The sequence below is a fragment of the Colius striatus genome, chromosome 8 (genome assembly GCF_028858725.1).
Source record: "Colius striatus isolate bColStr4 chromosome 8, bColStr4.1.hap1, whole genome shotgun sequence".
NCBI lineage: Eukaryota > Metazoa > Chordata > Aves > Coliiformes > Coliidae > Colius > Colius striatus.
In genome coordinates, this window is record NC_084766.1 from 17109199 (window position 1) to 17128433 (window position 19235).

At 37.2% G+C, this 19235-nt stretch overlaps 1 protein-coding gene across 1 annotated transcript in view; it reads left to right on the plus strand.

Moving 5' to 3' along the window:
• Positions 1-19235, plus strand: part of PCDH15 (protocadherin related 15) — a 495784-nt gene that overhangs the window by 347918 nt on the left and 128631 nt on the right. Inside the window, exon 18 of the mRNA XM_062000927.1 lies at positions 10728-10856. Coding sequence (XP_061856911.1) covers positions 10728-10856 — 129 coding nt within the window. The remainder of the gene's footprint in view (positions 1-10727; positions 10857-19235) is intronic.

Sequence of the window (19235 nt, forward strand, 5' to 3'; positions counted from 1 at the left end):
GAGATGTCTAATGTGTAAAAGTGAAACACTGCAATGTTTAACCTCTATATTTAACTAAAATGTTCATGGGTTTGCACTGTACTCTATATAAGTGCTTAAATCAGTGAGGCTTAGAACTTTGAAACTCTAAAACCATCTTGTCTACAGCATGCAGAAGTATGATGTTCCTAGAAGGTCACGGTAATTTCTCTGCCACAGCAATACCCTCAGAAAGACCATCAGTTGAAAACTAGCATTTGCTCGCCTTATGATCTAGCTAAATAATTGCCATGAGCTGTAAATGAAAGAAGAAAAAATATCGTTGTATTCTTGATCCTAGACAAAGATGTGTGGGAGTGAGGCAGACGAATGATGTCTCTGTCCCAGGAACCTTGAGGCACACTGGTGTGCCTTCTGTAGATACCAAGCCATATTCCTGTTTACTCTTTCATTCTTGATTAGAGCAGACCAACATTTTGAGAGGATATTCATCCACTGAATGAACCATGGGTAGCCTTGTTTCAGTGCATTGTGTGTCCTCATGCAAGTTAGCCTTGGATATTTCAATGGTCTTAGAAGATTGTTAATAATTTAGAGCTTCTGTCTCCCAGGGCACTGGAATTAATTACCTTCCTTAGAGCAAACAGGTAGTACTAGATGAAGGTAGTTTAGACAAAGATTTACTACTTGAATAGCATATAGAGAATTAATTAATTACAGTACATTTTCTGTTAGCCCTGTAAATATTATCCATATCTGCTTCACATCAGTTCCATTATCTATCAAGAACAGAGTATGCAGACCTCTTTCAGTAAATGCTTACTGAACAGACACTGTGTGCAAAATGTCTTGTATTGAAAAGGGCATCTACTTAACTGACCTTTTTGTAATCAGTAAAGCAGAATTGCTGAAAAAAAAAAAGTAATCTGTTTATACTGTGGATCTTTAATGCTACCTTGATGTAGCACATTTATTTTGATTTGTTGGTGCAGTGGGAAGGAATAGTCCTTAAAGATATGAAAAAGATCAAGCTGAACAGAAAAATTATTTTTTACTTCCTTCTCTAAAGAAGTCCTCCTCAAATTGTTTTCTTTTCAACAGTGCAAACTCTGACTGAAGAGAAATACTGCCTATTCTTATTTGCACAACAAGTTACGTACTTGCTATGAGCAAGCTTTTTAAAAATTTCAACTGATCTATAAATTTCAGCTTTCATGTGAAAAATTTGTACATCCAGACTTCTTCTGTGAGAGAAGTCTTTTTCTTCATGTATCAGCTGTTTTATTAGGGCAAGCTTGAGAAGACACCTGAACTTCCAGCGTCTCTACAATTTGTCAACTTGTCTTGCATGGACGGTATTACCCATAAAAGCTTTGATTTTGTATGCTAACAGGGAAGGGAAGATTTAAGTAGTCCTCATAAAGAAGTAGATTGATCTCAGCCATCACTCAAAGATTTTTAATAGATTGTAATTCTCTTTTGAAAGACGACTTTGTTTTAAGTTGAGAAACAATTCTTCAACAAGGATTATTGAATCATTTTGTATCCTAAAAAAAATAAGCTGAGGTAGAACTGAGTTCATATAACAGTACTGTACAGCGTGGCATTGAGTATACATTATGTTACTGTGTATGTTCAGTGATACCACAATCATGGCAGTAAGTACCACTGTCAAGAATTCTAGTTAGACTGGAAAATGGAAATTGGGCAGACTGCTTTTCAGCCAGCACTGTATGTGCAGTTAGAGAGCTTAGGAACAGACACACAAAGTTCCTTGCCCTGAACCCTCTGTAGCTAAGCATGCCTTTGAGACAGATCTCATAGGTTAGCAGGAACCTCAGTTCTTTTTATAACAGCAGTGAAGCCTCCAGTTCTATGTGAACAGATAATGTGTGCAAGAAGGCTTAGATAGTTGCAGCCAAGGGCTGATGTTCCTCATCTGTATTGTGAAGTTGTCAGGTTTGGTTAACAATACAAAGACATGGGTAGATATGCCCCAGCTTTCTCCATTTGTGATTAAGACACCTAATCCTAAGCTTTTAGTTTAGATACACACCCATTTTCCCACAGCTTTGTCTCTGCCAGGCTGCATGAAAAGCATGGCCTACTTGGTACATTAGCTTTCAACTATGTTAGATGATATGTACCACACAGTACGCTCTAAATTTGAGTTGTTTAGCCTCAGCTGTGTGGCTTGAGATGTAAGCTACTGGTTACTACTATCCCATAGAAGCAGTGATCTTTCATTCTTGTGGTATTAAAATAGTTTTCAGCTGCCTGAAAAGCAGATAAATACTCTTTCTCTTCCACAAATGGACACATAGGGTTGGAACCCAGGTGGTTACGTGGCCAGTGACTGGTGTAACAGTGGAGACCTATCCTGTCAGTCCCATGCGTTTCTAAAGGATGTTACTCAAACATACGTATTTTTCTCTTCCTTTCCCACTGAAGTCCTCGTCTTTTCTATTTTCTTCTTGGATATGCGAGATTTTTTTGAGAGGTTTCCTTTGGGGACTTATTCTTTTTGTGTTTGACATCTTTTCTCTTTGTCTCCTCCTCAGGCTGTTTCTGATTTTTTTTTCAGTTGTGTAATTATTGCCAAGCTCCAGGCTTGTCTTCCTCTTCAACCTCAGTCTCTTCTCCTAAAGTTTCTTTGCAGTCCAGTTGGCCATTTCTTCCTTATAACTAGAAAATATATAGAGAGTTGGTAGCTACTGCTTTTAAAGTTCTCATGCCCTACAGTGGGAGAAACTAGGGTCTGAAAATACCTGAGGCTTGCAACCTTGCTGATAGGAACAGAATAGAAGAGAATAATATGCTTCCCCTTCCTCATGGCTCAGTAGGCATTGTTTCTTGTGGTTTTGCAGCTTCTATGCATTCAAAAAGGTTAGTGAACAATACCATAACCAGTTGTGCATATTTACCCATAGCTTTTTCTGACATTGTCATCCTCCATTACCAACTGGTATGAAATTCCCATTAGCAATGTCACTCTTCAGGCTGTCCTGGAGTACTGAGTTTGGGGATTCATCTGTTTTGTAGTTCATGTATGTTTTATCCCCATCATTATCACTACTGATATCTTAAGATCTCTTTAGCATATCTTTAGCACTGGAACAGGCTACCCAGATGGGCTGTGGAGTCTCCTTCTCTGGAGACATTCAAAACCCACCTGGACAAGTTCCTGCGTGATCTACTCTACGTGGCCTGCTCTAGACTGGATGATCTCTTGAGGTCCCTTCAAACCCTTAAGATTCTGTGATTCTGTGAAGACCTGAACAGCTGTTTCCCATTTGGTAAAGGATAGCTATTATTTTGGATATCATAATTTTACTGTAATTTTCCTGAATTTAATATAGATGTTTTGATACGTAGATCAGAAGCATTATTTACAGTTTCCTTTTTGATTAAACAAGACCTTGGGCTTTGCCTCAGATCTTATTATTTGCAAACTAGTCATATCTAGAGATGACAGCTTTTGTCTCAATTAATAAACTTGTTTGACATCCGAGCTAAGAATGTTTCCTCTCCAAGGCATAAAATGCTCTCATCAATTCCCGTCTTCAATTTAAATGGCAGAATGCAAATAAAACAATTCACAAGTGAAATTTTCTTCAAATTTGTCATCCATAACATTTGTCAAAGCCTGGCATGCTTAGGACAAAAGATATTTGTGGAGGTGATCTACATCTTACAATTTTTGCCTAGGAAAGAATTATATATATAAAAACTGTTTTAGAGGCCCTAAGAAAGATATAAATTGCAGCTGTTGATCTTTGGTTTAGCTTATGGTTATTATAAGGGAGAACTAAACATGATTAGCTTCAGTAATAAATAGAAAATGCCTGTTAGGGGGCTGTACTGATATTTTCCCTGTCTGAATTTCCAGTAATAGCTTCAGCACTCCTTTCCAAACAATCCAAAGATTGACAAATCTTTTGCAGAAATGCCTAGCTTTAAAACAGTCAAGGCAGTTTTTATCCATACTGTGCTGTCTTGGTATTTGCATGAGGTTTATCCATTCAGTTGATACACAAAACCAGTTGTGAATTAGATCTCTCTCTCATTACTTTGGGGAACCACTCAAGTTTGTTTAAAGACTTTTAGTGGTAATTAAACATATGTCATGAGCTCTAGCAAAACAGCAACTCTGTTTCATGAGATGGTGCTGTTTTACTATCTCTTTTTAGGACCATCTACAAATCTCTGCAACTTTTTGTAATTCCTTAGTAAATTTATGAAACTATTTGCTTTCATTCTGAAGTCCATCGTGGTCAAAATAGCATGTAGACCAATGAAAGAGGCACATTAAAAGGTTCTACCTCCAACTGATTTTCTTCAAACATCTCGTCTTCAAGCCTCTCCTTTTCCTCTATTTGTTTTCCTCAAGTTTTGTGAGAAAAAATCTGCTTCATGCTGCTGGTAGTTCTAAGCATTGATTTCATTTTACTCTGTCATATGCAGGTGACCTTGCAGTGGTACAAGACTAGAGCCAAAGAAGATGGTAATTCAGGGAGCTGAAGTGTAGGTTCCAGATGTATGTTACAGCACTTGAAGAATGATAACCAATGAATGAAGAGAAATTACATCTTTTTTTTTTTTTTAATCTTGAGGCTGTAAGATGTGCAATGTAGCTATGGTTTTTTTTTCCTCCACAAACAAAACATGAAAGCTGGTTGATAGGGCTAGGCCAAAGGCTGGACTCAATGATCTTAGGGGGCCCTTCTAGCTGAAACAATTCTATGATTCTATAAGTAAATGGACACCTCATCTGAACTTGTCTTTAAATATAACTTTTGCTGCTTTGGTAGTCCAGGGCAAGAATTACTCTCATAGCTCCTCATTCTCCTCATTACTGACTTAAAAATGGTGGTGTGCTGATTTGTGACAGAGTGAAAAGCATCACCACCTTTCTGTGTGCTTGTGTGCTAGAGGTTTCCTGAGCAGAAGAGTTTAAGTCAGTGACATAGAACATGAAGTGGGGCAAGGAGGGGGGGGATATTACATGACACTGGGAGTGATCTCAGACAGCCACTGCTACCTGCAGTTAAAAATGTTAATGAGAGCAGGTAGACTTCTCTCACTGTATGAGAAACAGCTTCCTACACAATGTAGCAGCTCTTTCTCGGTGTGTTTACTTTTACCCTCTCTGCAGAGCACTTTTTATCCCCAAAGCATGCATTCACTACCTGTGGTCTTGCTCACAAGTTGATTGGTGTGTCAAATAGCTACTCGGCTGCTGTAAGAAAGGGTATGACCCACAGTCTAGTTGCTTTCTGATTTTTCTTTTGCAGTGACAGACTGAAAAGAGGTTATGACTAGCCCTGTACATAACTTCTAAACAATGATTATTTAGTCAATGTGATTTTAGTGTTGCTAGTGACTTTTCACATTATCTACAGGACAGATGATCTTACCAATACCACTCTGTGCTGCAGTTCTGAACAAACCACTGTTGTTTAATAAAGGCTATTTCAGGATAGTATGTTGGTCCTAAGCTGTGTATCACTAAGAGCTTAAGCAAATACTTGAAGCCATCTAATGAGGATTTAAAAATGTTCATTTTATTTAATAGTCTTTGATTATGGTAGTTTCTGATGTTAATGGCAGAACTGCTGGTCAATGCATTTCAAAGAAATAGATAGCCCACTGACTGCCATTTACTGTAGAAGGTTGGCATTTCTCCATCAGTGGGTAACAAATGTTTCCTGTCTACAGATGCAATAGCAAGATTATTGGCTTGTCTCTTATTCTTTATTAGTTTCAGAGTTTATTTTTCCTGTTTTAAAGGAAGAGAACACAGGGGTATTGCTTTTAACCCAGTGCTGTTTGTTGAATGTTCCCCTTGGTGATCCTGCTACTGAATTCATCCAGCTATGATTGTCTGCTAAATTGTGACTAATGTAAAAATGGAGATTACTGGAAATGTTGATCTTAGTACAGGAACCTATTTTATTACCCTTGGAAATTTAAGAAGAACAGAAAATTTGATTTTACAAAATAATTTTCCTGTTTTCTCAATAAAATATTTTGCAAAAATATTACTTTTTTGATCCATGAGTGAAATTTTAGTATGGCTAGAGGCTTGATAACAGAGACCTATCCTGTGTGCCTGTGTTGGCTGGCAGATGAGGTAGAGTGCTTAAGATGAGTAAAAGTATTGCCATCAGTTTGGATAACAGAAGACTTTGGAAAAAATTCCAAATATCTTTTCTCTTACCTCCCTCTCCTTTCTTATAAAATCCCCACAAACTTTCTTTCTTGCAAAACTTAAGCAAAAACTCTTCAGTTTTTCCAGTTCTTGTTATTCTGAAGGATTACTCTGACATAGATTCCCTCAGCACTAATGACAAGTCCTATCCTAAATTACAGAGTAACCTGTGGAATAACTCAAGAAAACCATTCCTCCATCATTCACATACACAAGTCAGATTGGTCGTTACTTTATTACATTTTTCAAGTAACTCCTCTCTAACAGTATCAACATTATGAAGACACGATATACAGACAGTTCATATCATAGAAGGGTACAATATGTCATCATGGGGAGACTGGGTTCACAATACCTGCCTACAGTGTGAATACAAGCTAGAGCACAGGATATAGAAAATAGTAATAAGAAATGGTAGGTTTCTCTCACAGTACAAGAAACTGATCTTCCCATACAATATAGTGTCGCTTTTCAATGTGTTTACTTTTACCTTCTCTACAGAGCACTTTTTGTCCCCAAAGCATGCATTCACTATCTGTGGTCCTGCTCACAAGTTGCCTGGTGTGCCAAATAGCTACTTTCCTGCTGTAAATAAGAAAGATTGTGACCCATAGTCTACTTGATTTCTTAATTTAACTTTTGCCTCACCACGCCAAAATGCTCTCATTTTTGTCTTCAAAGTAGAAGCTGTTCCTTACATCCAGTCTGAACCCCTCTTGTTTCAGTTTGTGCTCATTTTCTCTCCTGACACTAAGTATCTAGGAGGGGTCTTTTAGGGGATGAGCAGAGGGGATAGTCCCTTCCTTGGATCTCCAGGCTGGTTCCCTGGGCTACTGGCCTGTGGTGCTCCACTCACTGTTTGCTGGCACTCATGGGCCTTTCCTGCAGAGCTGCTCCCAGGCAGGCAGGTCTGTGCAAGGGACTTGTCCTTCCCAGAGGCAGAACTAGGCATTGTCCTTACTGGGTTTCCCAGGGTTCCTGTTGGCACATTTCTCAGCTGATTAAGGTCCTTCTGAATGGCAGCCTGGCCATTGACTGTTACCTTCAGTTTGGTGTCAGCTGCAAACTTGAGTGTGCGTCATTGCCTCCTCTACATCGTTGATAAAGATGTTAAAAGGATCTTAAAATACATCTTACAATGCAGTTTACAGTAAACAGAGCTCAGTCTTCCCTGATGCCCCCACTGTCTCCTCTTAGGTGAAAACTGAGTCTCCTTTGATACTTCAAATGACCCCTTCTAGACTTATTCCAGTATTTCAGTAAGCTCTGTATTTCAAGTAATACTATAATGACTGGATTTCATGAAAGCTCAAAGTTCCATTTTTTGTTCAAGACATAAAAGAATCGTTTTAGGGTCCTGTTGTTAATAGCATACTTTCAGAACAGAGAGGTGCTTGGATTTGGAAAAACACTGGTGTTAGAAGTGCTCATAAGAGCTCCTCACAACCTGTTGCCATATTTATCCAAAATAAGTATGTGACTATGTAGAAAAGTTAGACCTCCAAGTAATTTTACTTTTGGCACTTAATTCAGAGGTTCTCAGAGACAAAACTATGTTTGGGCAGCTGTTGGGAGAGCTGTTGTTGAGTTGTTTCAGTGTCATCAGAAGTAACCACACCACAGATAGCCAGACACATCCTGTTCAAATTCTCTTGAACGGAAAAGAAGTATTTTCAAAGTTATAATTACTCACTATCTTAAGCCAAATTTTTTATGCCATATTTCTCTCAGTTTATTAAATCTAAGAGTTTTTATTACCCTGTAGTCTGTGGGATCAAGTTAGCTTTGGAAGAATGATTTTCATTCAGTGTGTGTTGCACATCAAAGGAAACATTCTGGAGTGTGCTTTGTGTTGACAATGATGCATGAATTGCAAAATACACTTTCCTTATATAAACTGAATGTGGAATGACGGTTTCAGAAACAATTAGTACATAACGGAGCTTAAGAAAATATAGGAAGCCAGCCTCTAAGCATCTTCTTGTTTGTTTGTTTCAAAATATTCTGTATCTGCTACTTTTTAAGTAATTAAATAATTACTGTGTGGAGCTTATTGTGGAACAGATCTGTTTTCTGCATTTACCTCCATACAAAAATATGGAGGTCACTGAAAAGAGCTGTATTGTGTGCAGATACTATTGATGCTGTTTGTGTTTGTTTGGGATCTTCTCTTTGCTGTGCTAATACCAAGAGGGATTGCTGAGGAAGCCTGCATGGCTCAGGGAGCAGCCAAATTTCCAGCCATGGAAAAAGGCAGCTGACTCTAATCCTGGTGACTGGGCCACTTGCCAAGTCTGAGAATTTGAAAGGTGAAGTAGATTGACCTGTTGTAGAATCTGTGCTGCAGACAGTAAGTTGTCAGATTGAACTGGTGATGCAGCATGACCAAATGCTATGAAGATAGTGAGTATATTACTTGGTCTTTGCAAATGCTTTTCCCATGTGGCAGATAGAAGAAGTTTGCCCCTTAACAGTAATTAGATGATACTCTGCATTTATTGTGGGCAGTTACTGTGGGGACCCATGGGGGTGTAAAATGACTTGAAGTTTGTTACCAGAAGATGGTTCAAAAAAGGCATACAAAGGTACAGGTTTACATTCAGACGTTTTGGGAGTTTTGTATTTTAAGGGAGGATGGTTATAGGTTTGTTTATGAAATTGCTGAAGTGCCACTTTCAGACAGGTTGGTTAGTCTTTTGCCTAAAGCAAGGTACTTTGTTTTCTGGGGGTTATGTTGCACTGTGTGGTTTCTGTGACTGTAATGTCATAGATTTCCCCCAACATAGCATGATGCAAAGTAGTTCAGTTTCAGAAGGCATTGAGATACAGCACAGGAGATCTAATATGATACATGGGATTTTCCACTGCACTTCACAGGAGCAGCAGTTGCAGTGTAGGCATTATTACAAGTATTTCCGTCACTGGAGGAATGGTACAAAGCAGAGTCTGGGCAAGCAACACGAGCAGTCTGCATTAATACCGCATTGGTGTTAAACTTCACCTGTGTATCTTTCTATCATCTGTCGCCCTTAGCACACTTGTCTAACTGGCTGTAGCTATAGAATAATTTTGTTTTATTTTTACATAAACTGAATGAGATGCTGAAGGAAACATTCACTGTGCTGTAATACCAGGTTAACCTACGCATCCACTGCTTTGCCACAGCAACAGCATCCAGTTGCATTGCTAGCAGTCACACCAAGATACGAATGTCTCTTGTTCCTGGGGAAAATGCTGCACTGTCTGTGACTCTCTATTCTTGCAATGAAAGGCTTTCCTGGTGTATAATTTCTGTCTTCCTTGCTGTGGGTTTTGCCTGGTAGTACTTCTCTTTCCTCTGGTGAATGAAGAGCACTGTTCATTATTTCTTTGCAACCTTGTTAGAGGCCACCCTACATTATTAATCTCAACTCTTCTGTATTCATTATAAGCTATAAAGCAAAGGCATGTTTTTTGTTGCTTTTACCACTGTGTTTAATTTCATGAATCTCAAGCTGAGGTTATATTACCTCAATGTGAACACATTAAACTTGAGAAACAGAGATGCCAATGCTTGGGCATATTCTAACATAACTAACTGCATGAAAGAGCTAGTGTTAGCTGATGCATTGGTTTCAATTATGATCTTAAGCTGTAATAACACTGAAGCTATGGTTCACAATAGTACGTGCTGCTGTGCTGGATGAGAATTTGTAGAAAAGAATTATCTCTGATAGCAAAGATGTTAGCATTTGTTGAACTGATTTGAAATACAAAAAGGTATTAATTACAATAATGTATTAGCTGTAATACTGTAGTACTGCCTGAAACAGTCAGTATATAAAAACAGTGAAGAGGGATCTGACTCAAGATGTCAAAATCCCTTCAATACAAAGTATTTCACTCTCCAGTTGTTTCAATTTGGATAGAAAATTGAAGTCAGGAGGACAAATGTATTTTGTTGAAATTTTACGTGTGTTAAATGTAGTTAATTACGCTATTCCCACCAGGCACCTCTGTATGTGCAAGCTGACAAGTGAATGCTTAGTAGCACATCAGTGTGCTAGGGGCGAAGGATGATGCAGTGATCTCTAAGCTCACCATGGAGCTGTGGTAGCATGATTGTGCCAGCTATAGGCTGACTAATCATCTCAGCTCATCATCACAGTTAGTGTATTTTGGTTAGTAAAATCAATTATTTCATACCAAATTTAGCTTTGGCAATTTTTTAATATTTCTGGCTTTTTTCCCTCATTTGGCTTGGAAGATCCTTAAATCCTTAAAATGCCATATAAGGAAAAATATATCTGGATGGTTTTTGTGCATCTCTCATGATATATTTTACAGCCTCAAGCCTGCTTTGTCTTATAAGAAAGGTAAAAATAAACTCTTCAAATGCTTCTCATTTTGCAAAAACATGTAAAACAAGAAATTGAAAATCTGTATCCCTGTGATTCTGTATTGGATGGGTCGAATACGTAGTAGCAAGGTTGCTGATACTGATCTATGATATTGTAAAATAAAGATAATTTCTTCATAATGTTGTCTTTCTCTGTAGACCTCGACTGCTACTGTTAATATAGTGGTAACGGATGTCAATGACAACGGACCAGTTTTTGATATGTTTCTACCTAAAAACTTATCTGTACAGGAAGAGGAAGCCAATGCTTTTGTTGGTCAAGTACGGGTAAGTAATTAACTGTGCAGAATTAAATTGTTCATTTTACTACCCAAACTGTCCATCTGTTAGGAAAGAGCATAAAATAATTGTACCTTAGACAAACATCAAAATGTTTTAGGTTTAAATGCAAACTATCTCTTGTCAGATGCATTTATATTAACAAAGTTATCTTTTGGGTTTTAAGATACAGAATAGATTTTCTTCTTTGCTTAATAGGCTTTTTCATTTGAAAGTGACACATTAAAAATGTTTTTGAAGACATACCATTGTAAAAGCCTGCTTATAACACATTTAAGGTGATACAACATTGTGGCCACTTTTTAATACTCTTATTGATTTATTAAAAAATATTTTTTAACTTACATTTCAGATTTTGTAGACTTTTTCACTGCATTTGCACTTAGTCTGAAGTAATTCTACATGTGTCTATGTACTGCTTGCTGTGTAACTTACTATCATTAAAGATGGATGCTGCCCTGAAGCTGTCTAATCTCAGGTGTGAGTTTTCAAGGGAAATAATTTTTGTCGGAATTGATGAAGATTACAGTTTTCCTAAAGCTTGATTTTGTTATGCTAGAGTGAAATATCAACCATGTCAAAGGCTATTTTGAAGCCTTGGACATATATAAATTAGGATACTTGCAATTAAATCAGTTTCCATAAGTTGGTAAGTTGCTGTTTTGGGGTTTTTTTTGTCATTATCTTAAATGATCATTTTTCATTTTGCATCCTAAAATAAACGGACATAATATTTCACATCAGTAAAAAATACCTTTAAAATCTATTTTATGTTTTACTCTATGCCCTCAAGGTGCAATAATCTTCTCAGATATTAGATTGGGTCTATTTTTAGCTTAGATTGAGCTATAAAGTAAAACAAGTTACTGCAACAGAACCTCTTGATCTTAGAAATTAGTATAATTTCCAAGTTGTGTTAAAATGAAAATATTTAATGAAGCCTTGCAATTGCTTATTCCTGGTTGTAGAATAATAGAAACTGGTTATATCATTTATTGTTATGTTTAGTATATTGTCCAAATTCCCAATCTCTGCATGGAAAAAGCTTTTTCTTAATAACACAGTTACTGGATGTAGTTTTTACTGTTACATATCAACAAATAGATAGTAAAGAGAGATTTGGGTGTTTGGAATTCTTTCTCTGGCTTCAGTAAGATTATTGGAATAATAATGAATGGTAGGCATTAGGCGTAGCTATGTTGTTTTGGGATATTCTTCTTTAAAAAATAAGGAGCTTTTGTTGTGGTGTTTTTTTCTCTGTACATTGGAACTGAAGTAGGTAAGGGAGAGATTTCTATGGGAATACATTTTGTATAGAAGCTGTAATGTGGTTTTAGATGAAAATAGCCTGGTAAAAAAAGGATAGCTCTTGTTGTGTCATGTGTTCTCACTACCAAGAATTAAGCTGCTGACTGGCAAGCCTGCTTTTTGAAATGTCTTTTACTACATTCATTTTGAACAGAAACCTGAAATCCAGCACAATAAGCAGTGACAAAGAACAAGCAGGTTTTGTGGTGTCCTTTTACCTTTGGAAAGCTGGCTTCCCATCTTGCATGGGAAAAAAATAAAGCAAGAAATTTTTGTCTTAAGGCTCAAGAAAGTCCTACTGCTGACTGAGGCAGAAGAATATGGAAAAGGTGCTCAACCTCTTTGATGCCTGTGGTTTTTTTACTGATATGGTTTGGAATCAGCATCACCAGCTACCTCAGCCAAATGTCAGTCTCTGGGAAGAAAGAATTACCCACAGTAAAAGATGATCAAGTTATGGGCTGCTAAAGAAGATATAAGCAATGACCTGGCTGTGCAGGGTTTGACCAACCAACCTCTACAGTTCTCTCCCAGCCAAATTATTGTTATTTCTAAACAGCCTACTGTTTGAATGGATTTTATAGTGAAATCCATTATTTTATTCACGCAGGAGCACTTCAAATCAATTTTCCTGTGTTTTGATTATCAGCAGCCGCTACTATTTTTATTTTTTTTTTTAACAACTGTCAGCTGACATGATAATAACAGGGATAGGTCTGGGGATGTATTCTATGATGTCAATAAGTAGTAAGATAAAGCTGTAACAAATGTATCAGTGCTTATGTAAAAATGTTGGAAACAATGTAGCTAACATCTGAGCAGCCCTTGAAATGCTTTTCCCATTCTTTGACTAGATGGGCTTTCTCTTTCTTTCCTCTCCCAAGACAGCAAAACTTGATGTCTCTTTTCTGCTCATCTATTCTAAACCAATGATATATTGCATTCACACCCTCCATCTGATCTCTCTCCTCTAATGCAGGTACAGTTATAAGCAATTTGGAGTATAAAACAACAAGGTCAAACACTCCTATGAATAACTCCAGGAAGGGACCTCTGCACTCTACGTTTTAAGTGGTAAAATTGGACTTAAAAAGGGTTTCCCATAAGGGCTTAGGTAATGTTTGGGAGTTTGTTTCCCAAGGAGTTAGAGAACATGGGCAATGAAAGACTTTCACTCCCTGCCACTGTGATGGCCCTTCCTCAGATGAAGCTCCTGAAGGCACTGGCATAGGAGTGCTGCCTAGGGGGATCTAATGAGCATACTGAAGATTAAGAGAACAAGAACTAGAAAGCATAAGGCTGAAAGTGTAGTGAATGTATTTCAAATCCCTTTTATTTTACGCATTGTTGTCTGAATTGGGGCAGTTGGAGGTGTATGAGATTCCCTGCTGTTCTTTCATGTCTGATCATGGGGATCACCTAGCAAAATAGCAAAAGAATTGCTGGATGAAGTTCTCTACAAAGGCCTAATAGGAAACAAAAAGCTTCACATGGGAAACTTGAAAATGAAATTGAGGCACCTTGTTACCTATGGCAATCTAAGCCAGCTGAGGTCCAGCTGAAGACATAGCATCTGAAATTATTTACATCATACAGTGTACAATTTATCTATACCAGGCATGTGAGGGGTAAAAAAAGTGGGAACCGAGGTATCAGTTGCTGGATCTACAACCAGGTTTGCATTCTGGTTCAGAGAAATATCATCCCAAGTATTGGGCTACAACCTTTAAAACTCCAGCCTGTGGTTAAAAAAGAAGCTGTTGACCTGATGGGGCCCACGACAGGAAACAAATCACTTGACTGAAGTTTCTATTCACCTGAGTTTTATGTTTATTTAAAATGATAAAAGAAATGCTTAAAGAAAGTGGCTCTTTAGGATCGAACTATTCTACCTATTGAAAAAGAGAGCTTTGGGAGACTTTCTTTGATTATACTTGTGTAATGGAAATAATTTGTTTTTCTATTTATGTAATAAATACAAATTCATACCTATGGTATGTATTCACATATATATGTATGTTCTGTGCACTACAGAACAAAGTAAAGCAATACTGTAAGACAAGGGAGACAGAGACAGCCTATATGACACTATCTATTCCAGGTATTTTCTTTTAGTAGTACAGAAGTATTTTATATGTGCTGTGTTAAAAAGCAAACTGTCACTTTTAAATGCTAATGAAATTAAATTATGATGACAATTTCCTAACAGAGCTTTCTGTCTCAAAATATCAGTGAATTATTACAAGCTTCTATTTTTCTTTAAATTCATGAAGTGGCAAACCCTGCAAATCTCATGATTCAAAGCCCAGTTTAAATTTCAGAGAGATTGGTAAGCCTTCCTGTGGTACACAAAATGACCTCTGGAGATCCGTTACGACTACATGAATCTGTGTTTCTAGATACAGAAAAACTGCTGCAAATGCTGGTGAGGTATTACAAGTTTTTGTTGTAAAAAGTCTAGAAAGGGGTCTCACTTTACCTAAGTCACCATTGTCGTGGTTTCTACATGAAGATACATAGGTATAGGTATGATTTCCCATAACCTGCACTGTAGATTATACCTTACATATATTAAAAATACCACTTTCTGAAGAAGAGTTCTTGGATCTCATGTATCTTTAAACAACCTGAAGGAAAATTGGAGGTGGAGGAAAAAAGAAAAGACCAGGAAAAAAAAAAGAGGAAATTTATTGGCAAGAGAGGACAGTCTGTGAGGGAATTGAACTAATCTTTTGAGTAAGAGTATACTCATGGCCTTAGAAGCAAATCTCAAGTACCCAGAGCAAGTCCATGACTAGTGCTCACTGGATAATACAATACCTAACAACATCTTTCAGATTCATATGATCTATGTAGAAACTGCAAGCAGCTAAGATTTCCAAGTCAGAATCCATAAAAAAAATAATCAGAATCTAAAATCTGAGACTCATAATGTGGCAGATGGACCACAATCAGGGAAAATTCAGACTCTAGTGTTTGGTTGCAACATATGCATCTGTATCAATAATGTATCTGTTTATCATGTGGTAGTATGGCTACCACTGTTTTATGTCTGTGGCAATGAGATGTCACTTTCCAGTGCAAACTAGCTCATAAGCTGTTAATCTTGAGCTCAGTTTGTGCTCGGTTCTGTAACTGCTATGTAGTTCCTTAGATGTGATCGGATCATCACAAAGGTCATTCTGACAGGACCTTTGTGATTTCATTTCCTTGCAAGCTTATTAAAAAAATTATCCACATTGTGGCTTAGAGAAACCTTTAGTAAGGCTTTAAGCACCATCTCATTTAAGGTCTTCACAGAGATGCTGGCCATATAGCGACTTTCACAGTTTTTCAATGTCAGACAAGATGTGTGGAGAGGAAAGTATATCCAACAGGGTGTGGATGTGCTCAAGTCCTGTTGCAAATACTTTCATTCTTGCCTCTTGAGCAGCCAATATCAGTTTTGTCAGCCCTTAATACCTGAGGAGGCTGGCAGAATTGTAGCTTCTCTGAATCACTGCATCCGCAGAGTCTGCCTTTAATCTTTGGCATATGCATGGTAGGGCATTCTCTCAATGGCTTAACTGAACACTGCTTTTCAAGTTCTGTGTGGAAGAGATACTGGGATTTGCTTTTGGTTTGAACTAAATCATATGCTCCTTGCTTTCCTCAAAATGACAGCTCTTGGGGAACATCTTTCTTTCCCCCTTCTGGAAGGGCATATATAAGAAGGATGAGAAATGCAGAAAAAAAGTAAGTTATATGACTAGTGTTCACTATATATTTTAACTTAATTTTATATTTCTTTTATATTCTGTCAGATTTTATAATTAGCTGACAATAACGATTAAAAGCTGCATCTCTAAATGATGAGGAGAAATGAGATGACAGACATTACTGAAGTACAGATGGTCACCCAATATGCCTCTGATTGAATTTTCACTGTTAGTTAACAGGAAAATTCCTTCAGCCTCCTAAAACAATATAGATGTTTCAAGTCCAAACCTGTGGCATAACAAGAAGTAGATATGGTCATAGATTTGTGCAGTTTTTGTCCATCACAGACCAGCAGTGCTCGGCAGGATTAGCTTCTTTCTGCTGACACCCTTAAGGGGTAATGTAATTCCTGGAGAGTATTTTGCAGCACATGGCTGCAACCTCACTCTGCTTTACAGTGATTCCTTCAACTTAGGTGAGCTTAAGATGTAGATTAAAAAAAAAAAAAGCTCCTTTCCACCTATAATGTGTGTTAAAGGTGGTCACTTTTTAGACTAGATGAAATTCAAAAGCTATACTCTTTCTGATAACAAAATTAACTTTAAAATGGAATGACATATTAGAGAAATGTTTGGGAGCCCAGCTCGATGTGAAGATTTTAAACAATATATTTCATCTGTTTTTAGAAAGCTTTAGGTTTTGTTTTTCTTATTATGTATATTTATTGGTTTAATCTCTGAATTACTCGAGCATGTCATTACCAAAGAACAGACTCATCATAAAAGTAAAATTTCTTAACATTTTTTCAAGTAAAAACAGGCAGTGCAAATCTCTAAATTTAGAATTCGATTGCATGCCAGATTGAAGAAAATTTGTCCATTTTTAAGTGTTACAATGTGATTAACTTTTGTAGGAGGTTCACCAGTCCATTAAATCATGTTTTTGCAGCCTTAAGCTTTCCAATTTTCATTTATTTTAATTTATATTTGCTTGTAGCATTTAACTGTTCTTACTGTGTAGTTTTATTTAGAGTCACATTTAATTGGTTTCTGAACTAACCCTCCAGATGTACTGGAATTAGTATTGACAATGAAAGCAATTATCAAAGGCTTTCCTATCTTGTTTAATGGTTAAAATATGCCAGTGTTTGGAAAATGATAAGCTGGTACGACTTGGTAGTTCAATAAGATTTTTTTTTTCTTTCATAAAGTTGCTGGAGGGTTTATGCCTACCCTGTAGTGTTTATCAAAAGCATGTGTGTCAAGCATTAGTTACTAGTTTCTATATAGAAGAGTAGCCTTGAAATTTAAATGTCGCCAAACTTTGAGGCTGCTACCTCGGAGTTTAATTTTTGCCTCTCCTATTTTTTTAGACCATCTACACCCCATTGTACACCCCAATGTGCACACAACTGCTGATGACACTGGGACAACAAAAGTATTTCTTAGTTTCCTTATTTCTTTTGACATGATTTTAGGTCTAGCTGACAGAAATCTTTCAAGACTGTTGTTACCTTCTAATCTTTTATTTTGCATGGAGTATGTAATGAAAAAAATAGGCAAATAAAAGATGGTGTAAAATCAGGCAAAAAGAAACGAAAGGGAGAAAAAGCCCTTCTGAAATTTAAGAAGAGAAATTTAAAACTTTGATGAAGAACTTATTTTCTCTCCTTATAATATTTTAAAATAAATACCAAAAAATATCTGTAGCCACTTACTGTATCTGGGAAGGTGTTAATTTTGTCCTATAAACACAAACAATAATCTCCCTAAAAAACAAGCGTAAAATCCAGTTTAGCACTCTGACCCACACTTGATTTGCTACTTTAGACAACTGGGGGTCTTGGGAATCTTTTAAACCAATAATAACAATAAACCCTTTAAACTCTGAATTAAAAAATCCTGTTATCCATAAAAACAATAGCGCAACTCCTATCAACAGCACCCTTTGTATCCTCCAGCGCAAATTCCCTCTTTTGAGCTACAGTGTTTGTGGGAATCCTGGAGAGGCCGGTGGAGATCAGGAGCTTTCCTTGGGCTAGGTAGGGATGGAGAGCTTCTGTCCTTGAGGAAGACCTGAAAGAAAATTTTATCTGGAGAAAGTTAAGTGACTGACAAAGTGGTCTCTAAGAACTTGTAGCTTTAATGAGGGGATACCTAACATGTTTGTCTCTGCTTTATAGAGAAGTATGAATAACAACAGTGTCTTATTTTACTGTTTTTACTGCTCTAGCAGTCAGAGCACAAATCCTCAATTAGCCTGCCTAAATCCTGCTACCCATTGTGAGCAGGAGTTGTGGATATTAGTAGGCAGTTTCTTTTGAAAAGAATTATAATGATATCATTAATATTGTTGACATTTAAGAACTTGTCATTCTATTTCAGAGTTAATGATCCTTCTAGAGATACTTTGGTAATTCAGGTTTCCCAGAACTGTGTTTTCAAGATGTTTGAGATGGAGGAAAGTAATTTGTTGCTTTGGATCAGTGTTGATTTACATGAGAATTTCTTAGTCATGTTGAAGCATAGGCGGCAATGCAAATTTAAACTTACCACAACAGATAAAGGCTATCAGCTCATAGATTATGTTATCTCCAGTAAATGTGGGATGTATTTTCTGGGAAATAAAGGAATGATTCATTTATATTCCTAGGTTTCCAGGTTTATTTTCTGATGCAGTGCTTTATAAGTTAGCCTCATGAGAGATGGAAATGAGAGCAGTCACGTAGATCTGAGCTGTTCCCAGAATAACAGCAGTAGTTACTAGAGACTCTTCAGAGGAACATGCTTTTCCTAATTCTGAAAAAAACTTAATGAGATGAGAGAAGCAGAAACGTGCATTTAATCTTCCTGCATCTCTTCCAGCATTGGCAAGGGGAGCCAATCAACAAGAGGTTTTTTTTGTTTCTTCTGTTTAATTTATACTCCTGCAGATGCTCTCAGTTTAAAGAAAATAAATTACCTCAGACCTATGTAAAGCATACTCCTCTATCCTGACAAAATCCCTTTTGGTTAAGCCACATTAATTCCTGTGAATTTATGGGCTCCTCAAATGTGTAACAGTAGTGTGGTAAATTTGCGTATCAGGCTGCTTGAACCACTTTAAATAACAACAGCAGAAAACCTCTGAGCATGCAGTGGGGTGGTTCTGAGCTTTTCTTTTCCTCAGAATAGAAAAATCAGCTTAGTTACCTATCCAGATTTACCAGGTCTTTTGCATGTGATTGCGAGTAATCAAACACTGGAATGTGTTGTCAGATCTTGGGGGTAATATGATGATGGGCGGGAACTTAGATGTCCTAGTGGTGCTTGTGTGATGGCTTGAGAGTGCCTCAGGCTTCCTCAGTCTTTTACTTGTTAC